This window comes from Panulirus ornatus, chromosome 56 (assembly GCF_036320965.1).
Source record: "Panulirus ornatus isolate Po-2019 chromosome 56, ASM3632096v1, whole genome shotgun sequence".
In the NCBI taxonomy this organism is placed as follows: domain Eukaryota; kingdom Metazoa; phylum Arthropoda; class Malacostraca; order Decapoda; family Palinuridae; genus Panulirus; species Panulirus ornatus.
In genome coordinates this window covers 2,877,767-2,896,642 of record NC_092279.1, presented here as the reverse complement: position 1 = coordinate 2,896,642, position 18,876 = coordinate 2,877,767, and the positions used below count along the sequence as shown (strand labels likewise).

Sequence of the window (18,876 nt, the reverse complement as noted above, 5' to 3'; positions counted from 1 at the left end):
AGATTCACAATCCTCTACAGAGCTAAAGAGACTTACAATCCTCTACAGAACTAAAGAGACCCACAATCCTCTACAGAGCTAAAGAGACCCACAATCCTCTACAGAACTAAAGAGACCCACAATCCTCTACAGAGCTAAAGAGACCCACAATCCTCTACAGAGCTAAAGAGATTCACAATCCTCTACAGAGCTAAAGAGACTTACAATCCTTTACAGAGCTAAAGAGACCCACAATCCTCTACAGAACTAAAGAGACCCACAATCCTCTACAGAACTAAAGAGACCCACAATCCTCTACAGAGCTAAAGAGATTCACAATCCTCTACAGAGCTAAAGAGACTTACAATCCTCTACAGAACTAAAGAGACCCACAATCCTCTACAGAGCTAAAGAGACCCACAATCCTCTACAGAGCTAAAGAGACCCACAATCCTCTACAGAGCTAAAGAGACTTACAATCCTCTACAGAGCTAAAGAGACTTACAATCCTCTACAGAGCTAAAGCGACCCACAATCCTCTACAGAGCTAAAGAGACTTACAATCCTCTACAGAGCTAAAGATACCCACAATCCTCTACAGAACTAAAGAGACCCACAACCCTCTACAGAGATAAAGAGATTAACAATCCTCTACAGAGCTAAAGAGACTTACAATCTTCTACAGAACTAAAGAGACCCACAATCCTCTACAGAGCTAAAGAGACTTACAATCCTCTACAGAGCTAAAGAGACCCATAATCCTCTACAGAGCTAAAGAGATTCACAATCCTCTACAGAGCTAAAGAGATTCACAATCCTCTACAGAGCTAAAGAGACTTACAATCCTCTACAGAGCTAAAGAGACTTACAATCCTCTACAGAGCTAGAGACCCACAATCCTCTACAGAGCTAAAGAGACCCACAATCCTCTACAGAGCTAAAGAGACTTACAATCCTCTACAGAACTAAAGAGACCCACAATCCTCTACACAGCTAAAGAGATTCACAATCCTCTACAGAGCTAAAGAGACTTACAATCCTCTACAGAGCTAAAGAGATCCACAATCCTCTACAGAGCTAAAGAGATTCACAATCCTCTACAGAGCTAAAGAGACTTACAATCCTCTACAGAACTAAAGAGACCCACAATCCTCTACAGAGCTAAAGAGATCCACAATCCTCTACAGAACTAAAGAGACCCACAATCCTCTACAGAGCTAAAGAGACTTACAATCCTCTACAGAACTAAAGAGACCCACAATCCTATACAGAGCTAAAGAGACCCACAATCCTCTACAGAACTAAAGAGACCCACAATCCTCTACAGAACTAAAGAGACCCACAATCCTCTACAGAGCTAAAGAGATTCACAATCCTCTACAGAGCTAAAGAGACTTACAATCCTCTACAGAACTAAAGAGACCCACAATTCTCTACAGAGCTAAAGAGACCCACAATCCTCTACAGAGCTAAAGAGACCCACAATCCTCTACAGAGCTAAAGAGACTTACAATCCTCTACAGAGCTAAAGAGACCCACAATCCTCTACAGAGCTAAAGAGACTTACAATCCTCTACAGAGCTAGAGACCCACAATCCTCTACAGAGCTAAAGAGATTCACAATCCTCTACAGAGCTAAAGAGACTTACAATCCTCTACAGAGCTAAAGAGACCCACAATCCTCTACAGAGCTAAAGAGACTTACAATCCTCTACAGAGCTAAAGAGACCCACAATCCTCTACAAAGCTAAAGAGACTTACAATCCTCTACAGAACTAAAGAGACCCACAATCCTCTACAGAGCTAAAGAGATTCACAATCCTCTACAGAGCTAAAGAGACTTACAATCCTCTACAGAGCTAAAGAGACCCACAATCCTCTACAGAGCTAAAGAGACCCACAATCCTCTACAGAACTAAAGAGACCCACAATCCTCTACAGAGCTAAAGAGACCCACAATCCTCTACAGAGCTAAAGAGATTCACAATCCTCTACAGAGCTAAAGAGACTTACAATCCTCTACAGAGCTAAAGAGACCCACAATCCTCTACAGAACTAAAGAGACCCACAATCCTCTACAGAGCTAAAGAGACCCACAATCCTCTACAGAGCTAAAGAGATTCACAATCCTCTACAGAGCTAAAGAGACTTACAATCCTCTACAGAACTAAAGAGACCCACAATCCTCTACAGAGCTAAAGAGACCCACAATCCTCTACAGAGCTAAAGAGACCCACAATCCTCTACAGAGCTAAAGAGACTTACAATCCTCTACAGAGCTAAAGAGACCCACAATCCTCTACAGAGCTAAAGAGACTTACAATCCTCTACAGAGCTAAAGAGACCCACAATCCTCTACAGAGCTAAAGAGACCCACAATCCTCTACAGAGCTAAAGAGATTCACAATCCTCTACAGAGCTAAAGAGACTTACAATCCTCTACAGAACTAAAGAGACCCACAATCCTCTACAGAGCTAAAGAGACTTACAATCCTCTACAGAGCTAAAGAGACCCACAATCCTCTACAGAGCTAAAGAGATTCACAATCCTCTACAGAGCTAAAGAGATTCACAATCCTCTACAGAGCTAAAGAGACTTACAATCCTCTACAGAGCTAAAGAGACTTACAATCCTCTACAGAGCTAAGAGACCCACAATCCTCTACAGAGCTAAAGAGACCCACAATCCTCTACAGAGCTAAAGAGACTTACAATCCTCTACAGAACTAAAGAGACCCACAATCCTCTACACAGCTAAAGAGATTCACAATCCTCTACAGAGCTAAAGAGACTTACAATCCTCTACAGAGCTAAAGAGATCCACAATCCTCTACAGAGCTAAAGAGATTCACAATCCTCTACAGAGCTAAAGAGACTTACAATCCTCTACAGAACTAAAGAGACCCACAATCCTCTACAGAGCTAAAGAGACCCACAATCCTCTACAGAGCTAAAGAGATTCACAATCCTCTACAGAGCTAAAGACTTACAATCCTCTACAGAGCTAAAGATACCCACAATCCTCTACAGAACTAAAGAGACCCACAATCCTCTACAGAACTAAAGAGACCCACAATCCTCTACAGAGCTAAAGAGACCCACAATCCTCTACAGAACTAAAGAGACCCACAATCCTCTACAGAGCTAAAGAGACTTACAATCCTCTACAGAACTAAAGAGACCCACAATCCTCTACAGAGCTAAAGAGATTCACAATCCTCTACAGAGCTAAAGAGACTTACAATCCTCTACAGAACTAAAGAGACCCACAATTCTCTACAGAGCTAAAGAGACCCATAATCCTCTACAGAGCTAAAGAGACTTACAATCCTCTACAGAACTAAAGAGACCCACAATCCTCTACAGAGCTAAAGAGACCCACAATCCTCTACAGAACTAAAGAGACCCACAATCCTCTACAGAGCTAAAGAGACCCACAATCCTCTACAGAGCTAAAGAGACCCACAATCCTCTACAGAACTAAAGAGACCCACAATCCTCTACAGAGCGAAAGAGACCCACAATTCTCTACAGAGCTAAAGAGACCCACAATCCTCTACAGAACTAAAGAGACTTACAATCCTCTACAGAGCTAAAGATATTCACAATCCTCTACAGAGCTAAAGAGACTTACAATCCTCTACAGACGTGAATCATTATGTTGAATTTATCATGTTATTTTGCATATACTGAACTTGCAAACAATGAAATAATCAACTGATTATTACATTGGGCCATTCATTTCGTGAGTTTTGTTTACACTCATCTTCACACGTAGATAAAATGACAATAAACATATTGTTTACACACTCGCCACTGCCTTCACACGAAGTGTACTTTGTCTTATCCAACTACATTGGCAAGATAGAGCAAGATCTTTTTCTGTCACACAATTCAAACAGACCATTGGCTCCTAAACGAGGCTGTTTGTGATAGTTAAACAGACAATCATGCATGAATCAACCAGGTGGTGTAGACAGATCCATTGGCTCCTTAACGAGGCTGTTCGAGCTAGTTAAACCAGGTGTAGTAGACAGATATTACAGACTTTTCAAAGAGGAAAATTGTGAGTTTATGGCGTAGCTAACAAGGTGCAAACAAATGCCAATTGTGGATTTGAAGAGAAATGATAATCAAACCATTGTTTAAACGTGTCTATTGGTCCTCCTTTTTTTTTTTTAAATAGTTTCAACTAATAAAAACGCAACAATGCTATGGCATCACATGTTTAAATTTTCCTTTTTTTTTCTTCTTCCCCATCCCATTTTCTTATTTTTTTCTTCCCCATCCCATTTTCTTATTTTTTCTTCCCCATCCCATTTTCTTATTTTTTCTTCCCCATCCCATCTTCTTATTATTTCTTCCCCATCCCATTTCCTTATTTTTTCTTCCCCATCCCATTTTCTTATTTTTTCTTCTCCATCCCATTTTCTTATTTTTTCTTCCCCATCCCATTTTCTTATTATTTCTTCCCCATCCCATTTTCTTATTTTTTCTTCCCCATCCCATTTTCTTATTTTTTCTTCCCCATCCCATTTTCTTATTTTTTCTTCCCCATCCCATTTTCTTATTTTTTCTTCCCCATCCCATTTTCTTGTTTTTTCTTCCCCATCCCATTTTCGTTTTTTTTTCTTCCCAATCCCATTTTCTTATTTTTTCTTCCCCATCCCATTTTCGTTTTTTTTTCTTCCCCATCCCATTTCCTTATTTTTTCTTCCCCATCCCATTTTCTTATTTTTTCTTCCCATCGCATTTTCTTGTCTTTTCTTCCCCATCCCATTTTCTTGTTTTTTCTTCCCCATCCCATTTTCGTTTTTTTTTTCTTCCCCATCCCATTTTCTTATTTTTTCTTCCCTATCCCATTTTCACTGGCGTCTGGACGTGAAACACCTTAATGACATATTCAAACCATTTCCCTTCAGCCTCGCTGTTGCTGCTGCTCAAACTATCACCCAAACAAACATGTATTTCTGGACCTAACTGCAATAAAACACCTTAATATCAATACCTAAAATCCCAAACACCTAAATATCAATACCTAAAATCTCAAACACCTAAATATCAAGACCTAAAAATCTCAAACACCTCAATATCAATACCTAAAAATCCCAAACACCTCAATACCAATACCTAAAATCCCAAACACCTCAATATCAATAACTAAAATCCCAAACACCTAAATATCAAACCTACAATCCCAAACACCTAAATATCAATACCTAAAATCCCAAATACCTAAATACCAATACCTAAAATCCCATACACCTCAATATCAATAGCTAAAAATCCCAAACACCTAAATATCAATACCTAAAATCCCACCTAAATATCAATACCTAAAAATCCCAAACACCTCAATATCAATACCTAAAATCCCAAACACCTAAATATCAATACCTAAAAATCCAAACACCTCAATACCAATACCTGAAATCCTAAACACCTCATGACAATACCTAAAAATCCCAAACACCTCAATATCAATACCTAAAAATCCCAAACACCTAAATATCAATACCTAAAAATCCAAACACCTCAATACCAATACCTGAAATCCCAAACACCTAAATATCAATACCTAAAAATCCCAAACACCTCATACCAATACCTAAAAATCCCAAACACCTAAAACCAATACCTAAAAATCCCAAATACCTCAATATCAATACCTAAAATCCCAAAAACCTGAATATCAATACCTAAAATCGCAAACACCTCAATACCAATACCTAAAAATCTTAAACACCTAAATATCAATACCTAAAAATCCCAAACACCTAAACATCAATACCTAAAAATCCAAACACCTCAATACCAATACCTAAAATCCTAAACACCTCATGACAATACCTAAAAATCCCAAACACCTAAATATCAATACCTAAAAATCCCAAACACCTAAATATCAATACCTAAAATCCATACCATAATGGAAAACATGCTTTCAAAATAGGTATCCATGACACACACACACACACACACACACACACTCAAGCCAGAAAGCTGTTACCAAATTGTACATTTGACGAAGCCCTTCCATCCCACTATGAAACACTGGTTCTCCAGCACCCATCACGAAATTCAAACAAAACTGAACTTTTACACTTACAAAACTAAGAGTCTTAAAGTTGAAGACTATCATGGGTTTGAGAGAGAGAGAGAGAGAGAGAGAGAGAGAGAGAGAGACTCACTTATTCTTCCTTCGTTTGCTTGTTAGCGAGGCAAGCAATTCTCCCACTGGACAAATTACAGTGTGAATGCACTGTCGTCCCACTTCACAGCTCTGACGCCAGGAGAAATTACCGAGTCAATGCACTGTAGTCAGACTTCACAGTAGTCACGTCCACACACTCTGCAGGCGACAGTTAAACTGGCAACAACAGCCGTGGGTAGACATGTTTTCCGATCTAATAGCTCTCACCTGGTCAAGGGTCATTATCCCACAACCGTAACACGTATTAAACTTACATTATAAAAGCATTGAAGGTTTTCTGTTATTATTACGATTACTACAAAGGACAATATATGAAGGATTTATGATGTAAATTCGATAATTAACCCAAACCCAGTTACAATAACAACTGGTGCCCGGACCCCGCGGGCGGGCGTACGACCAAAGCGGAGCGTAACAATAACACTGGTGGCCGGACCCCGCGGGCGGGCGTACGACCAAAGCGGAGCGTAACAATAACACTGGTGGCCGGACCCCGCGGGCGGGCGTACGACCAAAGCGGAGCGTAAGACTATTCTCTGCTTTGAAGTCGTACCATATCATTCTTATAAGCAGATATGCCTCTATTTCAAGACTTTCGTGCAATAATACAATGCTTCTAGGTCGACAAGAGTATTAAAATAAAATAAAAACATAAGGAAATTATTCACAAGATACACCTATTGCAAGATGTAGCAGCGTTTGGCAACTGTCTCTCTGAACATATATTTCTTTTCCCACAATTTACGCCCCTCTACCGTATATCTTTTGTCTTCCTTTCACTAACGTTATCTTCAATTGGGTAGCGTCAAATGCTTTCTGGCTCCTTAGCATTTCCTCTTGTTTACATGAAAGACGTTTAAATTGGACCATATTCTAATAAGAGCTTATTTTTTACGACTTAGTTCCCTCTGTTTTCTTAGTCCACCACTAAATTAAGTTGTTCCTTCTTAACAAGCTAGTTACCCATATTTTCCCCCATGACTAACTTTTCCCCTGTGCACACTGGGAAACTTCGTTAGGATCCTGAGTTTCAGTTATTACTAACCCTGTTTACCCATTACTAAGCCTGTTTACCCATTCCATGTTGTTAGTGCTGGACTGTTAAATGTGTCATCCATTGGTTGAATACACATCTGAACGTATTATTCGTAGCCTTAACATATATTTCCTCTATTAAACCCCCTATTTATGAATCTATCAGCTTAATGAGGTGGTTTATAGCGACAATCTACTTCTGATGCATTAATGGTCAAGTTATTTATGATCTACACAATGTCCATATTTACTTCTTCTATTTTATCATGTTGCCCAACCATTTCCTTACTCTCGTATGCCTTTCAAAATACGGGGTGGGTATTTTAACTCCTTCATACCTCCACAACACATTCCTAACCTTTTAATCTTTGAAAATTACTTTTTTCTTAACTTTCCCCATTTAATTATAGCCAAATGCACCCCCATTCCTAAGCCACCCTTACCCTTACTCTACATCTGGGTTACAGAACGCCATTCCCTCCCTCAATTTCATGGCCTTTAGCCCAGTCTGACGCAACCATTACAACCATTACGCCCTTTTATCATTATCTGATGGTCGCGCCCTTCATGCTAATATGTGTGTGTGTGTGTGATGATAACATGTAGTAAATGATAGCGTTTATCTCGTAAATGATAGTGTTTATCAAGGCGAGCGAGCGTGGCGGGTGACATGACTGGGTGAAAGAAACATTCTTTTTTTGGTGTCCTGGTCTTCCTCCATGTCTCCCTTCCTCCCCCATCAGGTGACGTGTTGTGACTCTCTGTCTCCCTTCCTCCCCCATCAGGTGACGTGTTGTGACTCTCTGTCTCTCTTCCTCCCCCATCAGGTGACGTGTTGTGACTCTCTGTCTCCCTTCCTCCCCCATCAGGTGACGTGTTGTGACTCTCTGTCTCCCTTCCTCCCCCATCAGGTGACGTGCTGCATGGGCGGGTGGAAGATGCTCAGGGGCGTGAGGCTGTGCGACGCCCCTTGCTGCCCTGGCTACGAGGAGCGGGTGGTCGACCTGCCGCTCCTCAACTCCCCGGCCATCTGCCACAAACTGACGCAGGAGGAGCTCCGGCAGAAGGAGAAGCAGGAGGAGGAGGAGGAAGCTATGAGGACCACGCTCGCCCCACCTCCCGACGGAATGCTACACGATGGGGTACGTACCCTGCAGCGTGAAGGGGGGCGCAGGGGCGCGGGGGGGGGTGTAAGGTAGTTGAGGTCCATCCAAACTCTGGCAATGTCTTAACGACCCGGAGGCCCAATTGGCGAACCAGGCCCGATGTAAACAAAGGACAGCTAATTATCGAATGACTTCACAGCAGTTTGGTTATCTTGTTATCTTGGTGCCCTAACTCCACAGCTAGGTTATCTTGTTATCTTGCTCCTCTAACTCCACAACAGCTAGGCTGTATCTTGCTCCTCTAACTCCCAGCAGCTAGGCTGTATCTTGCTCCTCTAACTCCCAGCAGCTAGGCTGTATCTTGCTCCTCTAACTCCCCAGCAGCTAGGCTGTATCTTGCTCCTCTAACTCCCCAGCAGCTAGGCTGTATCTTGCTCCTCTAACTCCCCAGCAGCTAGGCTGTATCTTGCTCCTCTAACTCCCAGCAGCTAGGCTGTATCTTGCTCCTCTAACTCCCCAGCAGCTAGGCTGTATCTTGCTCTTCTAACTCCCCAGCAGCTAGGCTGTATCTTGCTCCTCTAACTCCCAGCAGCTAGGCTGTATCTTGCTCCTCTAACTCCCAGCAGCTAGGCTGTACCTTGCTCCTCTAACTCCCAGCAGCTACGCTGTATCTTGCTCCTCTAACTCCCAGCAGCTAGGCTGTATCTTGCTCCTCTAACTCCCAGCAGCTAGGCTGTATCTTGCTCCTCTTAACTCCCAGCAGCTACGCTGTATCTTGCTCCTCTAACTCCCAGCAGCTAGGCTGTATCTTGCTCCTCTAACTCCCAGCAGCTAGGCTGTATCTTGCTCCTCTAACTCCCAGCGGCTAGGCGGTATCTTGCTCCTCTAACTCCTCAGCAGCTAGGCTGTATCTTGCTCCTCTTAACTCCCAGCAGCTAAGCTGTATCTTGCTCCTCTAACTCCCCACCAGCTAGGCTGTACCTTGCTCCTCTAACTCCCAGCAGCTAAGCTGTATCTTGCTCCTCTAACTCCCAGCAGCTAGGCTGTATCTTGCTCCTCTAACTCCCAGCAGCTAGGCTGTATCTTGCTCCTCTAACTCCCAGCAGCTAGGCTGTATCTTGCTCTAACTCCCAGCGGCTAGGCTGTATCTTGCTCCTCTAACTCCCCAGCAGATAGGCTGTATCTTGCTCCTCTAACTCCCAGCAGCTAGGCTGCATCTTGCTCCTCTAACTCCCCAGCAGCTAGGCTGTATCTTCCTCCTCTAACTCCCAGCAGCTAGGCTGTATCTTGCTCCTCTAACCCCCAGCAGCTAGGCTGTATCTTGCTCCTCTAACTCCCCAGCAGCTAGGCTGTATCTTGCTCCTCTAACTTCCAGCAGCTAGACTGTATCTTGCTCTAACTCCCAGCGGCTAGGCTGAATCTTCCTCCTCTTACTCCCCAGCAGCTAGGCTGTATCTTGCTCCTCTAACTCCCAGCAGCTAGGCTGCATCTTGCTCCTCTAACTCCCCAGCAGCTAGGCTGTATCTTCCTCCTCTAACTCCCAGCAGCTAGGCTGTATCTTGCTCCTCTAACTCCCCAGCAGCTAGGCTGTATCTTGCTCCTCTAACTCCCCAGCAGCTAGGCTGTATCTTGCTCCTCTAACTCCCAGCAGCTAGGCTGTATCTTGCTCTAACTCCCCAGCAGCTAGGCTGTATCTTGCTCCTCTAACTCCCCAGCAGCTAGGCTGTATCTTGCTCCTCTAACTCCCCAGCAGCTAGGCTGTATCTTGCTCCTCTAACTCCCCAGCAGCTAGGCTGCATCTTGCTCCTCTAACTCCCCAGCAGCTAGGCTGTATCTTGCTCCTCTAACTCCCCAGCAGCTAGGCTGTATCTTGCTCCTCTAACTCCCTAGCAGCTAGGCTGTATCTTGCTCCTCTAACTCCCAGCAGCTAGGCTGTATCTTCCTCCTCTAACTCCCCAGCAGCTAGGCTGTATCTTGCTCCTTTAACTCCCCAGCAGCTAGGCTGTATCTTGCTTCTCTTAACTCCCAGCGGCTAGGTGTATCTTGCTCCTCTTAACTCCCAGCAGCTAGGCTGTATCTTGCTCCTCTTAACTACCAGCGGCTAGGCTGTATCTTGCTCCTCTTAACTCCTAGCAGCTACGCTGTATCTTGCTCCTCTAACTCCCAGCAGCTGTATCTTGCTCCTCTAACTCCCAGAAGCTAGGCTGTATCTTGCTCCTCTTAACTCCCAGCAGCTAGGCTGTATCTTGCTCCTCTTAACTCCCAGCAGCTAGGCTGTATCTTGCTCCTCTAACTCCCAGCAGCTAGGCTGTATCTTGCTCCTCTAACTCCCAGCAGCTAGGCTGTATCTTGCTCCTCTAACTCCCCAGCAGCTAGGCTGCATCTTGCTCCTCTAACTCCCCAGCAGCTAGGCTGTATCTTGCTCCTCTAACTCCCCAGCAGCTAGGCTGTATCTTGCTCCTCTAACTCCCTAGCAGCTAGGCTGTATCTTGATCCTCTAACTCCCAGCAGCTAGGCTGTATCTTCCTCCTCTAACTCCCCAGCAGCTAGGCTGTATCTTGCTCCTCTAACTCCCAGCAGCTAGGCTGTATCTTGCTCCTCTTAACTCCCAGCGGCTAGGTGTATCTTGCTCCTCTTAACTCCCAGCAGCTAGGCTGTATCTTGCTCCTCTTAACTACCAGCGGCTAGGCTGTATCTTGCTCCTCTTAACTCCCAGCAGCTAGGCTGTATCTTGCTCCTCTAACTCCCAGCAGCTAGGCTGTATCTTGCTCCTCTAACTCCCAGCAGCTAGGCTGTATCTTGCTCCTCTTAACTACCAGCGGCTAGGCTGTATCTTGCTCCTCTTAACTCCCAGCAGCTAGGCTGTATCTTGCTCCTCTAACTCCCAGCAGCTAGGCTGTATCTTGCTCCTCTTAACTCCCAGCAGCTAGGCGGTATCTTGCTCCTCTAACTCCCCAGCAGCTAGGCTGTATCTTGCTCCTCTAACTCCCCAGCAGCTAGGCTGTATCTTGCTCCTCTAACTCCCAGCAGCTAGGCTGTATCTTGCTCCTCTAACTCCCAGCAGCTAGGCTGTATCTTGCTCCTCTAACTCCCAGCAGCTAGGCTGTATCTTGCTCCTCTAACTCCCAGCAGCTAGGCTGTATCTTGCTCCTCTAACTCCCAGCAGCTAGGCTGTATCTTGCTCCTCTAACTCCCAGCAGCTAGGCTGTATCTTGCTCCTCTAACTCCCAGCAGCTAGGCTGTATCTTGCTCCTCTAACTCCCAGCAGCTAGGCTGTATCTTGCTCCTCTAACTCCCAGCAGCTAGCTGTATCTTGCTCCTCTAACTCCCACCAGCTAGGCTGTATCTTGCTCCTCTTAACTCCCCAGCAGCTAGGCTGTATCTTGCTCCTCTAACTCCCAGCAGCTAGGCTGTATCTTGCTCCTCTAACTCCCAGCAGCTAGGCTGTATCTTGCTCCTCTAACTCCCAGCAGCTAGGCTGTATCTTGCTCCTCTAACTCCCAGCAGCTAGGCTGTATCTTGCTCCTCTAACTCCCAGCAGCTAGGCTGTATCTTGCTCCTCTAACTCCCAGCAGCTAGGCTGTATCTTGCTCCTCTAACTCCCAGCAGCTAGGCTGTATCTTGCTCCTCTAACTCCCAGCAGCTAGGCTGTATCTTGCTCCTCTAACTCCCAGCAGCTAGGCTGTATCTTGCTCCTCTAACTCCCAGCAGCTAGGCTGTATCTTGCTCCTCTAACTCCCAGCAGCTAGGCTGTATCTTGCTCCTCTAACTCCCAGCAGCTAGGCTGTATCTTGCTCCTCTAACTCCCAGCAGCTAGGCTGTATCTTGCTCCTCTAACTCCCAGCAGCTAGGCTGTATCTTGCTCCTCTAACTCCCAGCAGCTAGGCTGTATCTTGCTCCTCTAACTCCCAGCAGCTAGGCTGTATCTTGCTCCTCTAACTCCCAGCAGCTAGGCTGTATCTTGCTCCTCTAACTCCCAGCAGCTAGGCTGTATCTTGCTCCTCTAACTCCCAGCAGCTAGGCTGTATCTTGCTCCTCTAACTCCCAGCAGCTAGGCTGTATCTTGCTCCTCTAACTCCCAGCAGCTAGGCTGTATCTTGCTCCTCTAACTCCCAGCAGCTAGGCTGTATCTTGCTCCTCTAACTCCCAGCAGCTAGGCTGTATCTTGCTCCTCTAACTCCCAGCAGCTAGGCTGTATCTTGCTCCTCTAACTCCCAGCAGCTAGGCTGTATCTTGCTCCTCTAACTCCCAGCAGCTAGGCTGTATCTTGCTCCTCTAACTCCCAGCAGCTAGGCTGTATCTTGCTCCTCTAACTCCCAGCAGCTAGGCTGTATCTTGCTCCTCTTAACTCCCAGCAGCTAGGCTGTATCTTGCTCCTCTTAACTCCCAGCAGCTAGGCTGTATCTTGCTCCTCTAACTCCCAGCAGCTAGGCTGTATCTTGCTCCTCTAACTCCCAGCAGCTAGGCTGTATCTTGCTCCTCTAACTCCCAGCAGCTAGGCTGTATCTTGCTCCTCTAACTCCCAGCAGCTAGGCTGTATCTTGCTCCTCTAACTCCCAGCAGCTAGGCTGTATCTTGCTCCTCTAACTCCCAGCAGCTAGGCTGTATCTTGCTCCTCTAACTCCCAGCAGCTAGGCTGTATCTTGCTCCTCTAACTCCCAGCGGCTAGGCTGTATCTTGCTCCTCTTCACTCCCAGCAGCTAGGCTGTATCTTGCTCCTCTTAACTCCCAGCAGCTAGGCTGCATCTTGCTCCTCTAACTCCCAGCAGCTAGGCTGTACCTTGCTCCTCTAACTCCCAGCGGCTAGGCTGTATCTTGCTCCTCTTAACTCCCAGCAGCTAGGCTGTATCTTGCTCCTCTAACTCCCAGCAGCTAGGCTGTATCTTGCTCCTCTAACTCCCAGCGGCTAGGCTGTATCTTGCTCCTCTTAACTCCCAGCAGCTAGGCTGTATCGTGCTCCTCTAACTCCCAGCAGCTAGGCTGTATCTTGCTCCTCTAACTCCAGCAGCTAGGCTGTATCTTGCTCCTCTAACTCCCAGCAGCTAGGCTGTATCTTGCTCTTCTAACTCCCCAGCAGCTAGGCTGTATCTTGCTCCTCTAACTCCCAGCAGCTAGGCTGTATCTTGCTCCTCTAACTCCCAGCGGCTAGGCTGTATCTTACTCCTCTAACTCCCAGCAGCTAGGCTGTATCTTGATCCTCTAACTCCCAGCAGCTAGGCTGTATCTTGCTCCTCTAACTCCAGCAGCAAGGCTGCATCTTGCTCCTCCAACTCCCAGCAGCTAGGCTGTACCTTGCTCCTCTAGCTCCCAGCGGCTAGGCTGTATCTTGCTCCTCTTAACTCCCAGAAGCTAGGCTGTATCTTGCTCCTCTAACTCCCAGCAGCTAGGCTGTATCTTGCTCCTCTTAACTCCCAGCAGCTAGGCTGCATCTTGCTCCTCTAACTCCCAGCAGCTAGGCTGTACCTTGCTCCTCTAACTCCCAGCGGCTAGGCTGTATCTTGCTCCTCTTAACTCCCAGCAGCTAAGCTGTATCTTGCTCCTCTAACTCCCAGCAGCTAGGCTGTATCTTGCTCCTCTAACTCCCAGCGGCTAGGCTGTATCTTGCTCCTCTTAACTCCCAGCAGCTAGGCTGTATCGTGCTCCTCTAACTCCCAGCAGCTAGGCTATATCTTGCTCCTCTAACTCCAGCAGCTAGGCTGTATCTTGCTCCTCTAACTCCCAGCAGCTAGGCTGTATCTTGCTCCTCTAACTCCCCAGCAGCTAGGCTGTATCTTGCTCCTCTAACTCCCAGCAGCTAGGCTGTATCTTGCTCCTCTAACTCCCAGCGGCTAGGCTGTATCTTACTCCTCTAACTCCCAGCAGCTAGGCTGTATCTTGCTCCTCTAACTCCCAGCAGCTAGGCTGTATCTTGCTCCTCTAACTCCAGCAGCTAGGCTGCATCTTGCTCCTCTAACTCCCAGCAGCTAGGCTGTACCTTGCTCCTCTAACTCCCAGCGGCTAGGCTGTATCTTGCTCCTCTTAACTCCCAGAAGCTAGGCTGTATCTTGCTCCTCTAACTCCCAGCAGCTAGGCTGTATCTTGCTCCTCTAACTCCCAGCAGCTAGGCTGTATCTTGCTCCTCTAACTCCCAGCAGCTACGCTATCTTGCTCCTCTAACTCCCAGCAGCTAGGCTGTATCTTGCTCCTCTAACTCCCAGCAGCTAGGCTGCATCTTGCTCCTCTAACTCCCAGCAGCTAGGCTGTATCTTGCTCCTCTAACTCCCAGCAGCTAGGCTGTATCTTGCTCCTCTTCACTCCCAGCAGCTAGGCTGTATCTTGCTCCTCTTAACTCCCAGCAGCTAGGCTGTATCTTGCTCCTCTAACTCCCAGCAGCTAGGCTGTATCTTGCTCCTCTAACTCCCAGCAGCTAGGCTATCTTGCTCCTCTAACTCCCAGCAGCTAGGCTATCTTGCCAACCTAACTCCCAGCAGCTAGGCTGTATCTTGCTCCTCTAACTCCCAGCAGCTAGGCTATCTTGCTCCTCTAACTCCCAGCAGCTAGGCTGTATCTTGCTCCTCTAACTTCCCAGCAGCTAGGCTGTATCTTGCTCCTCTAACTCCCAGCAGCTAGGCTGTATCTTGCTCCTCTAACTCCCAGCAGCTAGGCTGTATCTTGCTCCTCTAACTCCCAGCAGCTAGGCTGTATCTTGCTCCTCTAACTCCCCAGCAGCTAGGCTGTATCTTGCTCCTCTTAACTCCTAGCAGCTAGGCCATCTTGCCAACCTAACTCCTAGCGTTAACTGTTCTTTGACCTTTTTTTTACCTTCCCGAGCTGTTTTCCTTCCCGGGCTCCTAACTACCACACGATCGTTTCACAAGATAACCCCCCCCCCCAAGTTCATGGGGGTGAACCCCCCCTTGAAACTTCGAATAACTACGGAGCATCCAAAACACCTCGTAATCACGCTAACTTCGAATAACTTACGAAACAAGCAAAAGACCTCGTAATCACGCTAACTTCGAATAACTTACGAAACAGGCAAATGACGTCGTAATCACGCTAACCAACCGTAACGAGAGGAGGTAGTAGGGTTGTTCAGCCATCCATCCAAAGGGGGGGTAAAAAAATAAAAAAGGGGGCAAGACCTTCGCGAAGTGAGCGGCCTTTTCTCTCTCTCTCTCTCTTCCAGCCGCGGCGCAAGACCAGGGCGTCGTCTGAGTACGCCGACTTCTTGTACCACCACCGCCACTTCTTCCTTCGCCTCCTGAACCAGGGTTACTCCCGCAAGGACCTGCTCACCAAACTGGAGAAGTTCCTGGTGGGTATATGTGTGTGGGGGGCGCGCCCGCCTCCCAGGGGCGCCTCTTGACCCAACTGAACTTCCTGGTGGGTATATAGGTGTGCGTTGGGGCGCCCGCCTCCCAGGGGCGCCTTCTGACCCAACTGATGAAGTTCCTGGTGGGTATATGTGTGTGGTGGGGGCGCCTTCCAGGGGCGCCTCCAGACCAAACTGGAGAAGTTCCTGGTGGGTATATAGGTGTGTGTGGGGGCGCCTCCTGACCCAACTGGAGACGTTCCTGGTGGGTATATATATGTGTCTGTGGGGGCGCCTGCCTCCCAGGGGCGCCTTCTGACCCAACTGATGAAGTTCCTGGTGGGTATATGTGTGTGGTGGGGCGCGCGCCTCCCAGGGGCGCCTCCTGACCAAACTGGAGAAGTTCCTGGTGGGTATATAGGTGTGTGGGGGGGCCGTGAGCCTTCCAGGGGCGCCTTCTAGGGGCGCCTTCCACCCAGACCCCCATCAGTCATGGGGAATTCAGTCTCGTCGAAGGCCTAACTCCTAAGGAGTTCACACTTCCCTGCTGCTGCTGGAAGCACCGCAACCTTGGGCTGAAGGAGACTCTGCAAAAAGAGAGATCCTTGGGTAAACCCAGGGCTCCTACAGCCGAGGGCTGCGCTACACTCAGTAGCAGGGTCAGATGGACTTCCTTTGAAGCAAGTTCCTTCTTCAGAATTATATTCTTGTTGTGTCAATTGACGACAATACAGCCTTGACAGTGATGGCTGATTCACTCGCTGTGTAACCTCATGAAAGGGAGATGAAGTACGAGACAGTTGCTAGGAACCATCAACCATCCAGTGAAGGAAGAGACAGTTGCTAGGAACCTTCAACCATCCAGTGAAGTAAGAGACAGTTGCTGGGAACCTTCAACCATCCAGTGAAGTAAGAGACAGTTGCTAGGAACCTTTAACCATCCAGTGAAGTACGAGACAGTTGCTAAGAACCTTCAACCATCCAGTGAAGTAAGAGACAGTTGCTAGGAACCTTCAACCATCCAGTGAAGTAAGAGACAGTTGCTAGGAACCTTCAGCCATCCAGTGAAGTAAGAGACAGTTGCTAGGAACCTTCAACCATCCAGTGAAGGAAGAGACAGTTGTTAGGAACCTTCAACCATCCAGTGAAGTAAGAGACAGTTGCTGGGAACCTTCAACCATCCAGTGAAGTAAGAGACAGTTGCTAGGAACCTTTAACCATCCAGTGAAGTACGAGACAGTTGCTAAGAACCTTCAACCATCCAGTGAAGTAAGAGACAGTTGCTAGGAACCTTCAACCATCCAGTGAAGTAAGAGACAGTTGCTAGGAACCTTCAACCATCCAGTGAAGTAAGAGACAGTTGCTAGGAACCTTCAGCCATCCAGTGAAGTAAGAGACAGTTGCTAGGAACCTTCAGCCATCCAGTGAAGTAAGAGACAGTTGCTAGGAACCTTCAGCCATCCAGTGAAGTAAGAGACAGTTGCTAGGAACCTTCAACCATCCAGTGAAGTAAAAGACAGTTGCTAGGAACCTTCAACCATCCAGTGAAGAGACAGTTGCTAGGAACCTTCAACATCCAGTGAAGTAAGAGACAATTGCTAGGAACCTTCAACCATCCAGTGAAGTAAGAGACAGTTGCTAGGAACCTTCAACCATCCAGTGAAGTAAGAGACAGTTGCTAGGAACCTTCAACCATCCAGTGAAGTAAGAGACAATTGCTAGGAACCTTCAACCATCCAATGACGTAAGAGACAGTTGCTGGGAACCTTCAACCATCCAGTGAAGAAACAGGTGCTAGGAAACCTTCAACCACTCTGGATGAATTGATAGGTTGAGGTAATCCATTCACTAAACACTCAGAAGTTTAGGAAAATCTAACAATAAAAAAAGGCAAAATAAAATTACATTCCTAAACCTATTATCTTAGGACACAATTCTGTCAATGAAAAGAGGTGCATTACTATATCATAAGGGCAAGGTAATACACATATCACCTACAGCAGGGAAGGCTGAAGATTACCCCAGAATTATCTGTAGCTGACGACAGGCTAACACTGAGTGTTGTTTGTTCTCAGTACTTCACGATAGGCTAACACTGAGTGTTGTTTGTTCTCAGTACTTCAAGTTAGGCTAACACTGAGTGTTGTTTGTTCTCAGTACTTCACGATAGGCTAACACTGAGTGTTGTTTGTTCTCAGTACTTCACGATAGGCTAACACTGAGTGTTGTTTGTTCTCAGTACTTCACGATAGGCTAACACTGAGTGTTGTTTACCCCTCAGGAGCACCTGTCGTCTGTCGTGTACCAACCCGACTGGTTCACCAAGTGAGGACCCCAGCCACTCACTGCCACTACCTGCCTACACCTCCACTACCTGCCTACACCTCCACTACCTGCCTACACCTCCACTACCTGCCTACACCTCCACTACCTGCCTACACTTCCACTACCTGCCTACACCTCCACTACCTGCCTATACTTCCACTACCTGCCTACACCTCCACTACCTGCCTACACTTCCACTACCTGCCTACACCTCCACTACCTGCCTACACCTCCACTACCTGCCTACACCTCCACTACCTACCTACACCTCCACTACCTGCCTACACCTCCACTACCTGCCTACACCTCCACTACCTGCCTACACCTCCATTACCTGCCTACACCTCCACTACCTGCCTACACCTCCACTACCTGCCTACACCTCCACTACCTGCCTATACTTCCACTACCTGCCTACACCTCCACTACCTGCCTACACTTCCACTACCTGCCTACACCTCCACTACCTGCCTACACCTCCACTACCTGCCTACACCTCCACTACCTACCTACACCTCCACTACCTGCCTACCAGCCTCACCACGTCCCCAGCCACATTAGTCTCCCTGATCCACAGAGACCAACCCTATTCCACCCCCTCCACACATACCACCACTACATCAAACACACGGGCCATCAACATCCAGGGTTCGAATCCTGGGCCACGGCTGTCGGTCCACCACCCAACGCAGGTGTTCAACCCTCCCCTTCTGAGGCTGGGCGATGAAAAGTGAACCTAACAGGAGGACCTTCTGTTGTATACTCCACACAACACGATGTCCAAGATGTGGCTACCCAAGTGTGACATATTCCATATCAACCAATTCTGTCGTCGACCAACCCTGTTGGCCCAGACCAGGTGGTCCATACAGGGACCTTTGAGGAAAATTAATTGTTACATAATTATACAGTACGAAATCTAA

The 18,876-nt window shown here is 47.0% G+C and overlaps 1 protein-coding gene across 1 annotated transcript in view; it reads left to right on the top strand.

The window, feature by feature from the left end:
• The window catches only part of LOC139765772 (uncharacterized), a 35,159-nt gene extending 16,283 nt beyond the window's left edge, over positions 1-18,876 (top strand). The window contains exons 3-5 of the mRNA XM_071693561.1: positions 8,140-8,370; positions 15,503-15,631; positions 17,910-18,876. Coding sequence (XP_071549662.1) covers positions 8,140-8,370; positions 15,503-15,631; positions 17,910-17,957 — 408 coding nt within the window. The 3' untranslated portion in view covers positions 17,958-18,876. The remainder of the gene's footprint in view (positions 1-8,139; positions 8,371-15,502; positions 15,632-17,909) is intronic.